The sequence below is a fragment of the Podarcis filfolensis genome (genome assembly GCF_964270895.1).
Source record: "Podarcis filfolensis genome assembly, chromosome: 6".
Lineage (NCBI taxonomy): Eukaryota > Metazoa > Chordata > Lepidosauria > Squamata > Lacertidae > Podarcis > Podarcis filfolensis.
In genome coordinates, this window is record NC_139609.1 from 35,072,982 (window position 1) to 35,094,145 (window position 21,164).

General features: G+C 38.7%; 2 protein-coding genes across 7 annotated transcripts in view; one reads left to right on the plus strand and one right to left on the minus strand.

The window, feature by feature from the left end:
- Positions 1-21,164, minus strand: part of LHX8 (LIM homeobox 8) — a 185,899-nt gene that overhangs the window by 49,790 nt on the left and 114,945 nt on the right. The gene's annotated exons all lie outside the window — the stretch shown is intronic.
- Positions 1-21,164, plus strand: part of SLC44A5 (solute carrier family 44 member 5) — a 147,871-nt gene that overhangs the window by 49,409 nt on the left and 77,298 nt on the right. Inside the window, exon 1 of one of the 6 annotated variants that reach the window (XM_083620947.1) lies at positions 19,209-19,322. The exons of 4 other annotated variants lie outside the window; for them this stretch is intronic. In XM_083620947.1, the coding sequence (XP_083477073.1) occupies positions 19,286-19,322 (37 nt within the window). In that variant the 5' untranslated portion in view covers positions 19,209-19,285. Of the gene's footprint in view, positions 1-19,208; positions 19,323-21,164 lie in introns of those variants that run through there. One more of the 6 variants, XM_083620945.1, reaches the window with a different exon arrangement.

Here is a 21,164-nt window from a genome sequence, read left to right on the forward strand (position 1 = left end):
TTGCTTTATGCTGGCTTGAACTTTAGAACGATGAATACCACATCAAGATGGCTAAAATAAGTAGAAGAAATATATAGTGGGGGCAGGGAATTTTGATGGATACTAGATAGCAGATGGGCCAAAACTCTTGTCTACAGTGTTATCTGTATGCAAGAACCGAACCTATGCATTGTTCAAAGTCCCCATTTCCTGCAGTAATTATTTCATCCACTGTGGATATCCTCTCAGATATTGTGACAACTGCTATGAGGAAGAAATGTTTTTTTAAAAAGGTTAACTGTGTTCATATACTCCCCATCACCCTCCAAAACCTATAGGAAATTGTGAGGAGAACTTTAAGTTAGTGGGGTTATTGGCTACCTCAAGATGGTGGAGTCAAGCAACACAATATAATGAGTCTTGGTTGATGGTGTCTTAGAGCAAAAGCAGGACTCCGTTTATATATATTTAGAGCTTAATATAGTGATTCCCATATTTTGACAGCTGGGATCTCTCAAAATGAATGTCTGTGACACAGTCATCTCACGTGTACCTCAAAGGGCAAGAGGGTGAAGTTTAATAGTATTTCAGCAGATGTTCTTCACTAAGGTCTTTAGAGAGTGGATATCTTTTGGTTCTGGTCAAGTATGCTTAGTGGTCTTACTAGTAGCCTACAAATAACACTGGGTTAACCTCTCTGTACATGCATCATGTTTCCAACCAGAATGAAAGATGACCCAACAGGAAACTGGTCTGTGATTCTGTGTGATTCTAGTGATGTTTGCTGTGGTCCACCTTTAGCTCTAGTATTCAGCTGAGCTCTTTTTGGACTTTGTCCAGGCCATCTTAATCCTGTAAGCTTGTTGTCTCTGAATCTGATTTATGGCCTGACCTTTGGAGGTACTTTCTGACTTGCTTACTAACTTTTATCTTGGTATTGACCCATTTTATTATCAGTTAATCCTTCTGGTTTATTGCTTGGTCCTCTGCATTTTCATTCATGATCCTGCTTTTAGTTTTCACATTCTTCCAATTATGTCTGGCTTCCCCCTTATTAAGTAGAGCCATGCATGCCAAATCTTTTTAAATATTTTTTTTTAAACCAAAACATTTATTTACTTTATAATCTGCTGTTATATGGGGCTCTCAGTGGTCTGTCATTCAAAGGACTGATCAGGTTCACACCTGCTCAGTTCTTACAATACTGTCTGATCAGGTACCTCTAAACCATTTGCTAGGCCCAGTGCCAAATCTTAAATGGCCATGAAATGAAATGAAGGTAAGAAGTGGAAGTTGTTAAGTAGCCATTTTATACTAAGAGATTATGGTAATTTCTGGGGGGAAATGTTATATTTATGCTTTTAAGTGCTTTGCTTTAGTGCGTTTGTTAATTTGCAAATTTTGCAGTGAACCCTCTAGTGAGCCAGTAAACAAATATGTAATTTTGGTCTAAATGACATAAAGCTAAGTATTTCTTCATAACTTTCTGCATTAAAAAAAATGAACAAGCCCCAGTTGTTACTTCTTTAGCAATAACCATTTGCAGTCTGTGTATGTGATATTATACAAGGCTAATTAAACCAGAGGGATTTGCAGGGAGAAAATTTAGCAAGTTAGAATTGGATTCAGCTCTCAGAAAAGTGTAAATCCATAGGAAGCTAGTGAAGTCATATTTGTTATTTACATTCAACAGGAAATGAAGAACTGCATAACTAGTACTGAGCATCCAAGGGAACCTCCAGTTTGCACTGCATGGATAATCACTTTTGAAACTGTGGAGAGTTTCAAAATGCAAAAGGAAGAAAAAGGGAGGGCAGAATATCCACTGGGTATATGCAAGCCCTTGAACAGACTTCAAGTATCTGGATCCTGGCTCTTCATTGTGGTTGCCATTTAATCCTCAGTGACACATGGTCCTTTAGTCTTAAACCTCTTGGACACAGCTTTTCATTAGCCGTCACAAAGACAACAGTGCCAGTTAAAACATTTAAATATATGGCTTGCAGATTTAAAGAGGTTGTGACAGAGCCTAGTGGCCACAGTGTTGTACTAGGAAGGTCTTCCAGGGAGCAAGTCTTCCAGAACTCATGGCCAGGAGTGATGGACTGCATTTAGGTGTTTATTGGTTTTGTTTTTGTAGGGAGGGGAGGGAGTTACAAATTATGCCGGTTGTATTGGCATTTTAAAAATCTGAGCCAATTTGAGGGCACTCCTTTGGAATTATTGGTTGGCAATTAGTAAACCACTGACAACTCTTTAGTAGTGATATTCTCATTTTGAATTTGTGTGTATTCATTGTGTATTTCAATGAATAAATGCATTTAGGAGAAATAGCTTGTTGAATATTGTCTGATGATTTGAATAATAAGGTTTAAAGAAAATTCAGTTCACAAGGCAGTTCACTGTAGTGTTATTTTATGATCAAATTAAATACCGGTAAATTAGTGTCAGAAGCAATAGAACAATTGTTAACAACAGAATCAGACTCACAAGAACAAAGAAACATCAGGGAAAAGATGGGTAATACTGTATCAAAAAGTTTCAAAGGCACATTTTGTTTAAACTAATCAGAATGATACTGTAGAATTGTTGCAGGAGTTTTGAAATTCCTTTGTGGCATGGGGCTCTCAGTACCTGCATATATAATTGGGCTTCTAAAATTAGTAAAACAGCCTGAAAACAGCTGTGCGACACCAGCAAGTTGTGGTGCTCAATTATTGTGCGGCTGTCCTCTTTTGTGTCAGTGCAGCCTACAAAGGAGCTGACTGAGGAAATCTAGAGAGATCGTGGAGTGGTGGTGTTATCATCCTTTGCTGGCCTGTTTTTTGAGAAGGAAGAACAAAAATCAGTAGAGTCTCTGTCTGTGTGACCTTTGCATTGAGGTCAATGAACTTTGCTGTTGGAAGGTACCTTGAAGGTCATTTGTTCCAACCTCTTGCTAAGTGCAGGAATCTTGCAACTATTGCATCCCTAAGAGATAAACATTCAGCCTCTGCTTACAAACTCTGTGCAAAGGTGTATTCTTGGAACATAAGACCTATCCAGTCTGGATGACGTCTAAGCATTTGCAACCTAGACATGTGTCCTAGATTCAAAGTATTCTGTTTCAGAACAGACACTTCCTCTCTATCTCTAAAGAGGCATCTCTTCTGAGTGCTTTGCTACCAAATACTGTTCCTTTACCAGAGGGTCTGTTGCTATGGGTCCTAATTAACAACTATTCCTATTGGGAGCTCTGAGCAATTTTGAATTTGCTAAAATGCTTATGGCTGACTTTTCATGTAGAATAAAGAGGTGCCAAACTGGAGGCAAGATTCAATCAAGTAGTTCTGATGACATTCTAAAGTTGAAAGATACAGTTTGAATGGTTTATGAATAGCTCCACTACTGAGACGTTAAATTACAGCCTGTATAACCACATGAGGACGATGAATACTGGATACATAAAACACTTTTATTGCCAGTTACCTTTAAGGTTGAGCAGAATGAAAATCCATCATGCGGGAGCAGTCCTGCAGCACATCTTGCACAAGGGGATTACAGTAAGAAGGAGAGAGAGAGAATTTGAGATTCAAGGAGAAGGAGGGTTTCAGGGCCTGTGACCCAGGAAAACGAGGATTACTGAACGCATGATATGGGAGGAAAAGCATTACAGCTTGTGTGATGTTGGGAAGACACCGATTATGGCAATACAAATTTGTAAACCTTCACACTTTTTAAAAATAATGTTAGTTAGAGAAACCCAGTGGAGATCTGTTTCAACAAGAGACCCCTATCTTTACAGTACAGTTGTTCCACACATTTCCTTCCTAGCAAATGCGTAGGTGATGTAATTGTTATCATGCCTCAGCACATGGGCATGTGACACCCTGGGGTGTTTATGTGAGTAAGAAAATCCAGCTTGTTAAAAGGAGGATTAAAAAATAAAGCGTATTGCAGAAACCAATTACTTGAAGTAAAACATGATCACTGTAAAACTGCTGGTTAGTAGTGATATTTTTTTAAATGTTTGCAGAGTTAAATGAGCACTCTGAAATATTTATTGCTTGTTCAGAATGAGTTTTCAGTGTCATTCATACTTTTAGGTAACATTAGTTGTTGACTTTTCCACTTCTTGAGAGATGTCGGCTAATTTAATGCTCATCCGGAAGAGGTAGTTTAGACAGGGCTGTGTGTGCTGATTTTCTTGCATTTCATTCCCAGTAGGGCCCTTGTGTGATACTGGGATGTTACACACCCCACAAGCACGCCAGTATGTATATATATGGAATGTGAACAACAGCTTTCTTAATCCTTCTTCATCATTTTATTAGAAGGCCGCCTTTCACTAACTAAAACCATGCTCAAGGAGACTTAGAGCATGAAAAGATTTACAGAATTACAAACATAACAAAAGTAGTGATAAACAATAAGTAAAACGCATCCCCCCAAAAAACGCAACAAAATCGAACAATTTCCACGTAAAATCTCAATAAGATCTAAAAATAAATATACAAAAAAGTAGTATCAATTACAGCAACAAAAACACCCAACACACCACCCTAAATAATACCACAGCCCCTTGTTAGGAGGGCAAAATATGAAGGTTTTGGAGTGGTTGATGTTTGCTTGCTGTAATGGTCCTTGGCAGTTTGTGGTACTAAGAATGAAGGTGGTTTGTATGGGTGTCAAGGAGTATTGCTTAGAATGAACTTACTCATTTCTACTGATTGTGCCCTAACTCATTCAGTTGCTGCTATTAAGGCATAACACATTGTCGTGGAGCAGGAAGGGGTAGATAACATGCTGCATTGACTGTATGTCATGTTTATGCTACAACCGTTATAGCACATTTGTAAAAACTCTCTTCAGTGGGAATATTACATATTCCACTGCAGAAATGTACAGGATAGAAATATGTTGCAGATTTTAGTGAGAATTTACAAAGGAAGGAAGCTGATGGTAGCAGATGGCAGCTGAGTTTCCAGATTACAATCTGGAAAATGTGTACTTCCTTTTAAAATTCACTGATCAACAGAGCTATATGGTGGCCTAGACAGCTCTTGTCTGTTCCTTGCCTGATACTTCCCTCTGCTCTCCTTCTCCACCTGCAGGACACCAGCTGTGCTCTGTTACAGGCCAAAATGTTAAAAGATCATCTGAAAAATGGATGGAAGCAGCATTGACAACCATTAATGCCTTTAAAGGTTAAACACGTATTCTGTGGGTTTCAAACTGACAATCCTACTATTATAAGTCTACAGTAGGGTTCATGCAATCCGTGGGTGGAGATGTCAAAGAGTCACAGTCCTACCTACATATGAAGATAATAGCATATGGCTATCTTACAGGATAATTGTAAGGAGTGCTGATTGTGTGAATTGGATGGAACTCCACACGAGGTATAAATTCACAGTACTAAAGTAAACTCATTATCCATAATGGCACAACTCTCCAACAGCCACATTTTATGTTAATTGATACTACTGTACTTCAGTGTACTCCCAACCACCTCACCGTTGCATTTTGTATACAAAAGCAGCAAGAATGTGGTAGTTGCTAGCTAAATGTTAAGTTGAATTAACATCTGCAGCTGCGAAGTAGGGCTGCAATAAAGGGGACTGAAGATGCAATCCAATGCTCACTTTACTGGGAACAAGCCTCATTGAACTCAATGGGGTTTACTTTTTTAAATAAGGTTTTATTAAAGCCCCCCATCATAATATGATAAGAAAAAAGAAACTAAACTAAATGAAAACAAAAAACAGAGAAAGAAAGAGAAACGAAAACACCAAAGGGAAAAAAAATAGTTCTGTGACACATGTTGACACATGCTAAATAATGTCTCAGTACCTGGACCATAAAGAAGGCTGATCGCCGAAGAATTGATGCTTTTGAATTATGGTGCTGGAGGAGTCCCATGGACTGCAAGAAGATCAAACCTATCCATTCTTCAGGAAATCAGCCCTGAGTGCTCACTGGAAGGACAGATCGTGAAGCTGAGGCTCCAATACTTTGGCCACCTCATGAGAAGAGAAGACTCCCTGGAAAAGACCCTAATGTTGGGAAAGATTGAGGGCACAAGGAGAAGGGGATGACAGAGGACGAGATGGTTGGACAGTGTTCTTGAAGTTACTAACATGAGTTTGACCAAGCTGCGTGAGGCAGTGGAAGACAGTAGTGCCTGGCGTGCTCTGGTCCATGGGGTCACCAAGAGTCAGACATGACTAGCACAGATATTTTAAAGAATAACCACACACTGAGGAGCATGTGACATGTGCCTTTAAAAAACTCCACAAAAAACAGTTCAACTGCCAAGTAACTGAGAGATTTCTGTTACTTTGTTACTCAAGGTGTTGTTTAGTCATGTCTGATATATAAATATAAATTCATGAATGAGGAAAATGTGAGGAAATAAGCTGTTCTTTGCAGATTCTATAGCTACCGTTTTGTTTAACATAGTAAGCCATCTAAAACTGATCTCTGCCAATTAAGTTTTGTTTCCAATTTTCTGCACTCAGTTAAAATCCAGTTCAAATGGACAAGAAGTGTCAGTTACATTCAGGCTTGCTAGCACTTTACAGGTATATATATATATTATTTAAAAAATATGCACCTGTAGTTTTATGTGCATAGGTTAAAATATTGATTATAGGATACAGGTGAAAGCAGTAGAATGACTTTGGATGTTTCATGCAAAAAATAGGCTATTTCTGTTCAAACTGAAGCTAAATGTACCAGGCAGCAGACTTTCACATGCATGTCCTATCATTTTATTGCCTTATCATTGTTTTCAAGTGCATGAATGCAGCATAGTGCATAAAACTGAAAATGGGCTATAAAATGTTTACATTCTGTGACTTTTTTATTAGGATTTTAAAATGATGAAGTATGCAGTTAAAATGTGAAAATCAATATTGAAAAATACAATATATGAATGTAATTGAGGGGAACTATGTCTTGCCCTTTTGGTTGTGTCTGGTTCTGTTGTTAATAGTACTTAAAAAAATTTCAATATTATTTAGAGGATTTTTTTTATGAGTATTTTCTAATTTTTAACACTTAGTCTCATGTGTCAGGCCTGAGGAATCTCTCCCTCTTCTCCCGAAGGTTTCAAGGAGCCAGGAGGAAACAAGAAAGCTTTTACTTATGATTTATTAAGTCACTGTAGTAACAGACAAAGAATTCCAGTCTTTCCTCCATGATGGAGTCGCTCACTCTGACTTCTTCCCCCTTCCCCAACAGCACCCGCCTCTATGGAAGCCTCCCATTGCCAAACATTGCTGCGTATGTTGTTCTTGTACCCTCAATGACTGTCGCATCCTAGGGGATGGAGGATCTCCTATGCTGTCTATTGAAGTGTTCGCTGACTGCTCTCTCCCCTCCCTTACTTCTCCTAACTCAGCATACCTTGGCTGCTCACTACATAGCTTGGCTGCACTTCAATACTGTCTCTCTCCTCCCTTCAGTTCCAGGAGAAGGCGGGAGTGGGGGAGAGATCCCCACCATTCCTCTACCTCTTCATTCCATTCCCTGACATCATGACAGACACATTTCCTATCAGCAGGTTTCAATTCTGAATCCTTTCTTCACAAAGCTGTGTCTGTCAGATACTGGATGCCAGGTAATTTTGATCAACCCAAGGGTGGGGATTGTTTGGAGCTATTAAGACTCCAACTACCACCAGCGCCAGCCAGCACGGCCAGTGGTCAGGGATGATGGGAACTGTAGCCCACAGGTTTCCCACCCTTGCTTTACAAAGAACTTCGGATTGCCATGTTCTTTGCTGTATTTTGATATTTGTTGAGTACCATGAGTGTGCATGGCTCATTACAGAGTTACATAGGCAGGAATAGACAGCCCCATGCCCTTTAAAATCTAAAATAGAGAATGACGAAAATAACAAATGGTGCTCATGTGCTTTGTCATGTGATCAATTATGTGGGGCGGGGCTAACCTGCCCCTCCCCCCAATATTTTATTTAAGTTGGCACACGTGCCCTACATTATATTATTCCCCCCATAGCATCATCATTGGTGTGTTGTTGAAGAGGAACTGAGGGAGCTAACTAGAAGGAAGAGTAATGGTCATAGAAGAAGAATGGATGGCACAAAGGAGACAAATAAAGTCTCTGCTGGAAGAGAATATTTGCTGGAGTGTGTATAAGAACTTGTATCTGGCTTTTATAACTTAAAGCATAAGGAATTTTTATACTGGTAGTATCTTTAATTTTATGTGCCGATCTGCAAACATTTCCTCTATTCATTGATTTCACAGTGAATACCACTGCCCTTCACTACCATGTAGTTAAAATAATATTGAATCTAAACTTGGAACAGATTGAAGAAACTCCTTTTGGTAATTCTGTTCTCCATTGGTAATTCTGTTCTCCACACTGAAACTCTTTTCATACTTGTTATATTAACCCCCATAAGCAAAGACATATGCAGAGAATGAGAATATTTCCTCAGTTTCTTTCTCCCCCCACTCTCACACACTTCTTTTGTAAAGGAGATTGAACGGACAGCAAAATGTAGAATGATTTAACATATTATATTTACAACTGGGGGGGCCACTAGGTGGCGCATCGGAAGATGGCTGACAATAACATCTCTCCGACCCACACGAGGTAATTTGGAGGCTATGATGGGGGTAATTAGCCTCCTTAACCCTCCCAGGATTGTGGGGGGGGGACGGCCCTTGCCTGCTGTGCCCTATACCACCCCCGAATTTGTGGGGGTGGGGGCACTAGGCACAAAGCCCTCCTGTGGGATTCCAGCACTCCTGGACGCCGTCCCTGATTCGTGCCGCTAGTTGCAAGCATCTTCAAAAGAAACAATTTGGACGAGATAAATTGCACATCCTTCAAGGAAAAAGGGGAGTAAAGACTGCTGACAGAAGAGATCTCTGATAACAAGACAAGAATAAAATAGGAGAAGATACGTCAAGATACGGTATGACTGAGGGGGGAGGGGGGGAAAAAACTGCCTTTCTTTTTCTTATGTGATTTAACAAGAATCCCCTCCCCTAATGAGTCAGAAACTAAGGACTTAAGCTGTGGATTTAAGGCTGTGTGGAGATAAACTTTCGAACCAAAGCAATGTTTCAAGATGAAGCTGGAAAGCTAAGAGTTTTGGAATGACGCAGTTAAAAATGCCGTCGCCATTTTGGGAGGCATTGTTGGAGCTCTTGGGTCTGGGAGGAGAAAGGGAGAAATAGAGTTGTTTACATATCATGGATCAACTTCTCGGTGGGACTTAAGAGCGACAAATGCCAAATTTATGATGGAAAGAGCGATGTTATCTACGAAGGAGATATATGGAAACCATCTAGACTTAGTGGAGGAACGGGAAATCCACACAGGATTATTATTTTGCTTATTGGCTTAAGGAGACTAACAGAAGAGATCGTAAAGGAAAAATAGAAATTATATGAACAAGATATGATGTGGAAACACCAAGATAAGACTGGATAGAATTATGAATTTTGTTTGGACTGATTGGGACTGATTTGGACATTAACGCAGTAATAAGAAGATGATCTGAATCCCCCTTTGGATCTTGAAGTATGGGTTCCCCCAACAAAATTTAAAAATTTGGCTTTGTAATTTGGAATTTATGTGATGTGATTTAATTTGATGTGATTGGCCAGTTAATAAAAATTATTTATTTATATATATATATATATATATATATATATATATATATATATATATATTACAACTAGGACAAGAACTTAATATAATGTATGCAGCTCCATGCGGTTTCATTTGGTACATCCTTTGTAGCCTGAGGGTTTGGAAATACTGTAGCCACAGTGCAGCTATAAATATTTTATCTCATCAAGGAAGTAAAAAATGAAATGAAAAGAAAAAGATATAACTATGAATCTTTTAATTATGTTACTTATGCATTGCTTTCATTGTGTTAGTTATACAAAGCTGTTTAACTTTTTGGAATAGTGACAAACCTCTCTCTCTCTCATGAATTGCAGTCCTGATAACAGTTCTCCCTCCTCCCATGGCTGTAAGTAAAGAAAAAAAAACTGTGAACAGCTTCACACTATGCATGACAAGTGGGGAACAGCCATAGCAGTGTTTCCCAAACTTGGACCTCCAGCTGTTTTTGGTGTATGACCCCCATTATCCCTACCTAGCAAGACCAGTGGTCAGAGATGGTGGGAATTGTAGTCCAAAAGCAGCTGGAGACCCAAGTTTGGCAAACATTGGGCCGTAGCTCAGTGGCAGAACATCCGCTTAACATGCAGAAGATCCCAGGTTTAATCCTTGGCATCTCCCACTGTGGCTGGGAAAGTCCCCTGATCCCAAACGTATGATTGGTATGATTGGTATAAGGCAGCTTCCTATGTGTATCATGTACTTTGACCTTCATACAGTATGACTGTTACCAAAAAGTGGCCCATAGTTAAGTATCAGAGAATCCTAGCATTACTGGAACACTCAGATCCTTCATTTCATGCATTTGTTTTCTAAATTCATGTAATAAATCTTTAAGAATGTTTTAGTCAGTTATCCCTTAATAAATTATGTGTCTTTTCATATTGATTATGAACAACCTCATGCTACAGTGGGCTAGTATGTAGAAGTTGTACGGATGAATAAAATCCAAACACTGCCTTTATTAGCTAAGGAAAAACAGAAGAATACCTACTGAAAATAAACAAATAGCAGAAGAGGTGGAGAAGGAAAAATCCCTTTCAGGACTTGTGGGTACATTCCTTGTTGGACACTGGTAGTGTAAGATTCAACAATTCAGTGTTGACATATTAGAGACTGGATTTTATGAGAGAATAATTTATCTGCATATTTGAAATTTTCTTCTGCTCCCAAACTCTAACACGGATAGACTTCTGGAGCTTTTTCTTTTCTTTCTTGAGACCAATCATAACAAATAGTGGCTGGGTGCAGGGGATAAAACGTGAGGACCATGCAGGTCATTTAACTTCCTCTCTTGTGAAGTGGAAATGTAATCATTCTGGAAAATTAAACATGACTGACTTGCATTACTGCGTATGAAGGTACAAATGATAATTATAATCATTCTACATCAGACGTTTATACGTCATTTATATCTCTTGTCATTTCGCAAGGCTAATTTTACACAGCATCCGTGACATAATAGCTCAAGAAGTAGGACGAAGGTAGAAAGAGAGAACCTCCTTCTTCACCCCCAAGTCATTATAAAAGTCTAATAGAATATAGAAAGGACACCTAGCAATCAAAATGTCAAACAATTACAGTGCCCAACTAGCTCAACACCAGTTTTTCATATCCATATATCTGTATTTTCTAAAATTAATGTGCATAAAGTGAATATGGTTTGACTACTCAGATAAGTATATATTCACTCAAATAAACATACATATTCAGAAGTTCATCCACATTCACCCAAAAGTGCTAGTGCTTTTCAACTTACACTGGTCTGAAAAAAAAATAGTGTGTAACATTGTGCAGTCCTGAATGTGTTTACTCAAGTCCCGTTGTGTGGCTTCCTCCCAGGTAAAAGGGTATAGGATTTGGTTAAGAAAAATGCAGAGGTAAATAAGATATTCATGATCAGCCAGGAAGATATTAAAATATTAATACTGGATCAAATTATAGGACTCTGAAGTATTTCTCTGATAGCTCCATCTGTGTAGTGATGCCAAGGCCTAATACGAGAAAGGCTAAGGTAAAAGGTAAAGGACTCCTGGACAGTTAAGTCCAGTCAAAGGTGACTATGTGGTGTGGCGCCCATCTCACTTTTCAGGCTGAGGGAGTTGGCGTTTGGCCACAGACAGCTTTCCGGGTCCTGTGGCCAGCAGGACTAAACCGCTTCTGGTGCACGGAGGGCAGTGACGAGTGCCAGAGCACACGGAAATGCCGTTTACCTTCCTGCCGCAGCAGTATCTATTTATCTACTTGCACTGGTATGCTTTCAAACTGCTAGGTTGGCAGGAGCTGGGACAGAGCAACAGGATCTCACCCCCTTGCACTGATTCAAACTGCTGACCTTCTAATCGGCAAGCCCAAGAGGCTCAGTGGTTTAGAGCACAGCGCCACCCACGTACCTCAAGGGTATGCAGTACTGACACCTTTTTTGTAAAAGAAAAGCACTGGTTAAAAATGTAACACTTCCTGTAACAACTTCATGACACCTTTTTTTCCCTACAATAAAAACACCCTGAAGATCTGTATGTAGAAGCAGGCTTCTGTATAGAAATATATTCTATATGGAGAGTAAAGAAAAGGGGCACTTTCTCCTTTTAATCACACTGTAGCATGAACACAAATAATTGTGCCATATTTTTAATTTATTCATAAAATATTATCATCTTTCCAATCTTAAAAAGAACCCCAAAGTGATTTCCAGTTATTAAAATCTCATCACAATTCGAACTAGGAAGCATTAAAAAGCCAGAAGACAAATAGGTGAATTGCAATCACTGTCACATGAATAATAGCTTGTGAGCCACTTAATGTGCGTTGGGAGAAAAGAGAATGGCCATGTGACTCAGAAGAGCTTTGCAGCTTTGCCCCCTCCCCCAACACCCTAACTTGGAACAGCTATCCCCTTTCCCAAGGCAATATCATAAACTGGTTTTGAAATATCACTCATTTTCAGAAGTGTTTTGCCAAATAGATTAATGGACTTCTGTTTGAGAAACAGATAGGTTAAGGAGGCATAGACTTAGAGGAAACACAACTAATTCTGATTTATTTCTGCATTGGCATATTCTATTGACATATACAGTATATTTCTGCTCGTACTATTGTAGTCGAATATTGCTTTTCCCCTTTTAAGTGAGTAGATGAGACGGCATTGCTCTCTGATTGTTTTAATTGCTAAGTGAGATTTATTCAAACTTGATTGCCATTATGCAACTGAAGGAGCAGGTTGTTCCCATTATAATGATGCCTCGGTGCCGGCGGGGGGGGGGGGCGCATTGGGCAACACCATGCGGTCCTTGAATTGCAGGAATTGGAAAGAGGCTGGTGTTGATGTGAAAACTTAACCTCAATATACTGCATTATGTAAATTGCCTGCTGGAAAAAATGGGGAAGGAAGTGCTTGTTTTCACTGTTAGGCGGAATTAGCTTGACACTGAAACATCTTTACATTTCTTTGCACCGTACTGGTAATTGTACAAAAGCGAACAATGAATAACAAAAAAACCTGTCTTGTGAAACAGCTGATGTCAATCTAATTTAAGTCAGAGAATATTTAAATATGTCTGCACTCATTCCAAGAATACGTACACATTCATTTGTCTCTTCACAGGAACTGCCTTTCACCCACCCTGGACATTCTGTAGAGCAAAGCTAGGGCTGCCAAACGTTTGGTCCAGCAAGGCACATTTAATTTTGAGAAAGTGCCGTGGGCGCCAGTGACATCACTTCTGTGGGGGTGTGGCATAAAAAACATGGCTGTCATGGGAGGGGGCCGAGTACAGTCATTGCTGGTTGCTCTCTTCCCAAATGCACACGTTCATTTCACATATACAGGCCACAGATAAATATATCGCTCAGCCCAAGTACGTCTCTTCCTTTCTCACAAGCCACACACACATTCATACATACATATTTCCTTTTCAACCCCTGCTTGCAAACATACACCACAAGCACACCTCTCCATCTCCATGTATGGGCTAGTTCTGCACAAAAAATTGAAAAGAACGGTATCTGTATGTTTTGCCTCATATCTTAGGTTCTAAAAATGCTAGAAACTTTGTCTTTTTAAATAAGAACTGGGAACCTAGGGGTTATGATTTATCTGGGGTACACCAAAGAAGGCCTTTGAGGACACCTGCACACACTGGGTTGGCAATCCCTGCTGTAGAGTCTTGTGGAAGCATGTCATTGCCTCAGCAGGACATGCTGAGGCACTTGAGTCCAAAGGAACCTGCAGCTTTATTAGCTAAACAGATTAACTTCTGGATCATTCCAGTCAAAAGGTCTAATGACCCAATATAGCCAATGTGTTGTCTTGCCCGTGATCCAAGTATGCTTCTATTTCTTTTTCTCCACCAATGCCTCTGTTCTCTGTTCCCTTTTTAGTGCCACACAAACATCTCATTCCAGCCAGACTTTCTTCTTGGTTCATCCCCCCCTCTGGTTTTCAAGCGCTCATCTATTTCTTGCTCTCCTGCTAAATTCACCAGCCATCTTTCAGTTATAGCACCAGTGTGTGTGTGTTTGTAACAGCTTATATGTGTTATATATGCATTAATAATGTATCTCCCAACAAGCAAAGATGTTAATTATTTTATATTAGATCACAGTTTTAAAAGGACCTGTTTAAGGATTCAGAATGCAAAGCAACCGCAGGGCATGTGGGATTATAAAGCAAGTACTGAAGTGCCTAATTAGGCACTGCACTTTTCTTTCTATAACAAATCTTGCTGCTCTTTTTAATGAACTTTTAAAGAAGTAGTTAAATAGTGTTGTATTCTACAAATACAGAATTCAAATCGATCTTATGAAAGCAAAAATATAAACGTAGCAGTGCACCGATTTTTTAAAAAAATACTAAATACTGCTTTAAACACATAGAATCGTAGAGTTGGAAGGGACCCTGAGGGTCATCTAGTCCGACCCCCTGCACTGTAGGAATTTGCAGCTGTCCCATATGGGGATTGAACCTGCAACCTTGGTGTTATCAGCACCATGCTCTAAACCAACCAAGTTATGCAGTGAATCCAAGGTTGTGTATAGGGACCATGTCTTTAGGCAGATCTTATAATAAAGCTTTCTCAACTTGTACACATACTGTGCTGTATATCCTGTGTGTGTGTTCATCTTAAGCAACAGGACATTTTAAATATTAGTTAAATTGTAAAAAAAAAAAAGTTATTTAGAAATGTCTTCTTTCTTATATGAGAGTAGTCCATGGAGCATGCGGATGGACAGACAGGCTCTTAACCACTTTGAGCCAGAGTAGAGAGGCACTTCTCTGGGCTTGTACCCTTGGTAGGAACAAACCTAGCCAACCCCTGGGTACACCTCAGTTTTATACAACAAAATCTGAAAATCTGAAATTTCCCTTTTCTTCTTTAGTAACTGAAGAGGTATAAAATGTCCGTTCTCACTAGATGCCACAATAGATTGCCACCATCCAAAAACTGCAGCCAAGGAATTAGATGATTTTTAAAAATTTGCTTATTAAATTTTAACCCCACCCTTACATCAAAAGTTGCTTAAGACAGCTAACAATAATAATATAAATTAAATATAATAAAGTACCACAATAAAGCAGCAATAATAATAAAAAGTAAAAATGCGAAAGCAAGGTTGGTAAAATATCCCTAAAAACAACCAGTTGAAATCAATTTGAGCATGCTTTTGAAACCTCTTATGGGTGAAAGTTACAATATATATATATATTGTGTGTCTGTGCATAATCCTCATTGCCCACCTTTGCTATACCACACTGCTGAATTGACAACTGATGGAAGAAGCCACAACTGACAAATTGTAGGAAATAAACAGAATTAATTGTGGTTTGTTTGGTTAATAGGTGGCTGGCACCATTTCAAGTCAGTGCTTATCTGTGCTTTAAAATGCATGATGTATGTCTTATTATGACGCCCTTTTAATGTTGGTTATTATTTGACAGCAGGCAAAATGTTATGTGTGGCATGTCATTGAAAACCAGGATTTGTCAGGGCAGATTTTGAGAACGGGAAGGCTATTAGCGTTTTGTGCATATTGGAACGGCTGTGAGTTGGCATCCCTGCTTCATTCATTTTGTTCTCTAAAAGCTTACTAAAGTGGCAGAGAAACAAGACATTGTGGTTTGTATAAAGCAGAGGTTTCCTCTTATAATGGGAGTCTCACACACAGTGCTTAACATTGTAAAATGTGGTGATGGTGATATAATAGGTACAGTAACAGAATATTATCCTTTTAAAAACGGCAAAATGGCAGCATTCATTAGGCATGTAGGTAGAGAAGATCTGTTACATAGCTCAATATTTCAATAATAAAAGTCCCAATAACGCACTGATTGTTTACAACTTCTCCAGTGTTAGGGTTTTATATTACATGGAGACTGCTTCTAGTTCAATTCAGATCATCCGGGGAGTGACAGTATGAGATATTTTTCATCATTATTTGCCCTAGACTTAGGCAATCAGGTCAGTCTTAGCCCGTTAGCATCATTTAGTTCGGTTGCATATTATTCTACAGTATTGTTCAGGTCTACCATTCCAAGTGTGTTGCAGCCAAGTTCACTAAGTGGTCTTCTGGTTATCTGGTATTTGGCAGATGTCGAAACAATGCAGCTCTCAGGGCGCTGCATGCCAGAATGTTAGTCAAGTGCAGTACATATTTAAAAGAAGATAACAAAGGATGAATATGAAAGACAAGGTCAGAAATTCTGAAAAGCTTCAAGTAGCTGCAGTGTATTTTAAATTATGCCATAGTATTTGTCAGTCTTTTGTTCGCAGTACATGCTTTTTGTTCAAGAGTAAAACAGAGTATGAGCCTCAGCTTCCTTGTATATGTTTTATATGTCTTAATCCACATATTTCAAAGAGAGTTTTTGGGCTTCTGAATTTATGCATATGTTTATTTGTTTGTTGATAACTAGTTCTGAGCCTGCTGGAAATAATGAGATAAAAATTCAGATTTGTTTTTTAAAATAATAATAATAATAAAGTGCATACCTAGGCCTTGCCAGACCCAGCATGGGAGAGGGTTTTATTACAGTTAATGGCTATGTTGAAAGAACTACTCCAGCTAAACCATTTTGCTTTGATGACAATGCAGAGCTAAAAAGACATGCCCCATATTGAATCTGACAGCTTCAGGTACCCCTGACACAAGTCCATATCATAGGGATAGAAAGCCTTTTTTTCAGCCTAAGAACCCATATCTCAGTGGGGGACAGGGCCAGCAGATATGTAGAAGAAGAAGAAGAAGAAGAAGAAGAAGAAGAAGAAGAAGAAGAAGAAGAAGAAGAGTAGTAGTAGTAGTAGTAGTAGTAGTTTGGACTTGATATCCTGCCTTTCACTCCCCTTAAGGAGTCTCACAGCAGCTAACATTCTCCTTTCCCTTCCTCCCCTACAACAAACACTCTGTGAGGTGAGTGAGGCTGAGAGACTTCAAAGAAGTGTGACTGGCCCAAGTTCACCCAGCAGCTGCATGTGGAGGAGCGGGGAAGGGAACCCAGTTCACCAGATTACAAGTCCACTGCTCTTAACCACTATACCACACTGGCTCCCCAATAATAATATGACTCTTATTAGGCTACATTCCAGCCAAACACAAGCCAGAGGTTTCTGCTCTCCCTCTCCCACCTATATTTCTCTAGCCAAGCAAGCAGCAGACATTATCACACATGCTGCAGATAACTCCCTACACTGATAACCGCACACTGGAAAAGGTTCTTGCAGCAGCATGTAAAAAGCCAGTGCATACACCACCAGCTATCTCAGTGTATGGCACAGGTAGTTCAAAGTCAGTGCAGCCAAAAGCTATTATGCAAAGAAAATTGTGAGAAAAGGCATTTTTCTAGCTTTCAGGCATTCCAGTTTAGTGTTCGTGTGTATACATGAATAATTATTGAAAGCAATGGTGAAAAGTATAATGGAAAAGGAATGGTTGAATATACGCAGAAATGTATTTAAATCTCTTAATGGAAGGTCACATTCCTAAGCATAGAGGCCTGCAAGAGTTGCAGTAAAAAAACCTCAAAGCATTGAAAAGCTTTGAACCAAAGCATTTGAAGCATGCAGTTAGGAAACAGAGTAATAGTATAAAAATAGACATTCAGACCCCATTTCTAAACATCCATCCATTCATCATCGGTTCCAATGTATTGTATTAGCCATAACAACACATCCAAAAGTATTATTATAGCTATTCAATAAAACAGAATGATAAAATATAATTTTTAACAGTTCAGTCAACTACATTCTGCTTGGTAAAATCAGTTCATCATTCCCTTTACTTCTGAGGCTCAGGTGTGAGTGCTGTTGCCCATATAGCCAAACAGTAATATTAATGCAAAAGAGGGAGTTGTCAGCAGGCATGCAGGAACTCAAATGTTTACAGGAGTACAAAAAAAAAAACTTTAGAAAGATTCCTAAGGGGGAATCCCCAAGAACACTACAATGATTTCTGAGCATTCTCAACGGCTACTGAATACAGTACAAGCTAACTCCTGGGAGGTGAATGGGAAGCTTGGTGAGATGAGAATATAATGGAGTGTCCTGGCGGAGAACATCGCTCACTGACTGGAACAGTGAACAAGAGCATTTCACATTTTGACATTTCTGCAACATTTAATCGTGACTTTTCAGACTACATTAAAATAGCAGTGCTACAATACTCAAAAATCACTGTTAAAAAAGGATATAAAATACAATTGCATCTTGCATGCAATTAACTTGCACGATGTCAACCTTGTGGACTGCATTGCTTACTTTAGTGTCATTGCTGAACTTGATTTATAAACACACTTGCCAGAAATGTTGGGCACCAAATGATACAGACAAAATGATACAAAAAGGTAAATATATGAAATATTTTTAAACAATTGTCTAAAGTTTACATCCTGAATGTGGGTGTTATCATACCCTCAAAACCCTTTACACTGGCTATGCTGCTTGCAACACTGTTTTTGTTTGCACAATGTTACTACAGTACTTCAACATGATATACTAGTGGTATTTAAGTGAATAAAACTGCTTCAAAACTTCCCTGAAATTAATGAAACTCTAAAAATGCTAAAGTTTGCACAGAAAACTAGAAGCCTCTAAGCAACTAACGTAAAGGCAACATGAGATTGCAGCTGTTAGCATATTTAAATAAATAATTAAATAATACACAAAGCAGACTGTGTGGGATATATTTATACCACTGCAATGAATGCAATGCAATCTGTCTACACATGCAAAGAATATACAAATTTTGAAGGGGTGGGGAGAGACACACACAAAAAGCAAAGACAAAGAAAACAGTTGGTGAGTTACAAAAGGATTTGCAACAGTTCGGAACTCTACCAGGCAATGTTGCTTCCCAACCTATGATGATTTGAATAGGGCTCTGTGTGTGCATTTGTGTACTTTGGAAAAGAGGTGGTTCTCTATGGGAGTGACATTTATAGCAGCAGCCGTATGTTGGCACTGGGTGATATCAGTTTTCTTTTGGTCATAAGTCCCACCCCCATTGTGAGCCGATCCTTATTGGATGAGGTTGTGCCATTCAATTAGTTTTATTTTTAAACCTGGTTACATGGTATTTTGTGGACATAAGCTCACTGTACAAACTGTTCTTCCTGAAAAGTCCTTGTAGTTGTACATTGCTAGAGTTGGAAGCAGCAATATGACTAAAAAGGAAGAATTCTACTATGGAGAAAATGGTAATCTTGCATGTCTTTGTTCTAAATGGATAACGTGAAAAATGTTTTGTACCAGAGACTGATATTCAGGGTTCTCTTTCATCTCTGTGTCTTTGGGGTATGTGAAAAGTGATTGCTAGATGAAACAGTGTTGCAGCAATTTGAAGATGTATTTTGTTTCACTTATATAATGTATGTTTTTGAACCAATCTTGTAACTTCCAAACAAGTTAAAAATGGGTTCAACCCTTTTCGAAGCAACCTGCTGTGTTTACATCTGTTGTACAAGTTCTGCTCTTAAACTTTAAAAAACCCCTCAATATTTTGTGAAAGTTAGTTGTGAAAAATGGGACAATTATTTAACTGCAAGCTTATTCCATAGCTTTCAATGAAAAGACTTGGTTTGGATTGCATTCTGTGCCTTTTATATATGCATCAGATCAGCAAGATACATTATACAAATCTTTAGATTTAGAGCAAATTTCAAAATTAAAATTTTCTCCAAGCAAAACCTTCCTATAATACTACAATGTGTTTCTTTCTGGAAATTTCTGCTAGCACTGATATTTACAGTTGTTAGTTTTAACAAATTATTGTTATTTTTTGACTTTTTGTATATTAACCTTCCTTTAGTAAACTTTCAAGTTCTGTCTTGCATTGGTAGCAATCTTAAACCAGACCCATCCCTCCCCAATATGAGCAGGTATTCTGGAAGGGTTTTTGAAGGTGTTTGTAATAATTCAGTGTTTTACTTTCTTCAGTGAACACTGTTGTCTTCAACTTGTGAAATTTGTTTGCTTTGTGAGTAATAAAAACCACACCCCTTACTACTATGAGATCAGAGTATGGAGCGTTTAATCTACTATGCCCTTGTTCGTTAGTAAATCAACAGGTATTGGTTTTTACTGGAGTGGTATTCTAACAGTCACATCTGATCCCCAAATGCATAGTTTTGCCATTTTAATATGATAGGAAACCAATAGAGGTTTGTCATGCATACTAAGGCTGAAGGAAGTTATTATGAATTCTGTTTTGCTAAGAGGAATGGAGTCATTATAAAAAGTAGAATAACTTCTAGGAAAAAGAAACCTGGTGTGCACTTGGCCCCACTGGCTACATTATCAACCATTCTGTTTCATGTAGCTATCCTGAGCATTCAGGAAATTGCTGCTGTTGATGATGCTGCAGCATAATGTAGGGCAAAATAAAAGCATATGGAGGAAATTATGTATGAGGATCCTCTAGTCTTTTTGAAACCTTGGCTTATTACGGTCCTAAAGAGACAAGAAACTATGTCTGAAATGCAAAAATTTGCCAGTTCTACATAAATATTTCATACCTGTGTTTGATATATGGATACACCTGGATGTAACCATGCAAATATATAAACATTTGCTCCTGTTGGATAAATGCTGATGGGTTAATGAAGAGTATTATAAGACAGGTCTCTGCCACATCACCACATAGCTATGCAGATCCTTTTCCCATTTCCCTCCAATTGTGTGTAGGAAAGAAGTTGTTCTCATGCTCTCAGGGGGTTGCACTAAGTGATCCTTGGGGTCCTTGCCAGCTCTTTAGTTTTATGATTCTAGGTACAGTAACTTTCAAGTTCTAAATGAGCGTACCTGAAGGAAGTTCTGCAACTTAATGGAGTATAGGCAACTGCATAGCACATTGGGTACCTTTATATTTCCCTTATAAGCTTGGTTTTGGTCTGAAGGATTTCTGTGTGACAGGGTAATTTGTGTTCTGTACCAGCCAGCAGTTTTTATCACATACATCTGTTCCAAAGCTATTAGCTGCCAAGGTTCTTGTGTGGCAAAAATATGTTTTTGTTGGTTATTGGCATGGAAGAGAACATATT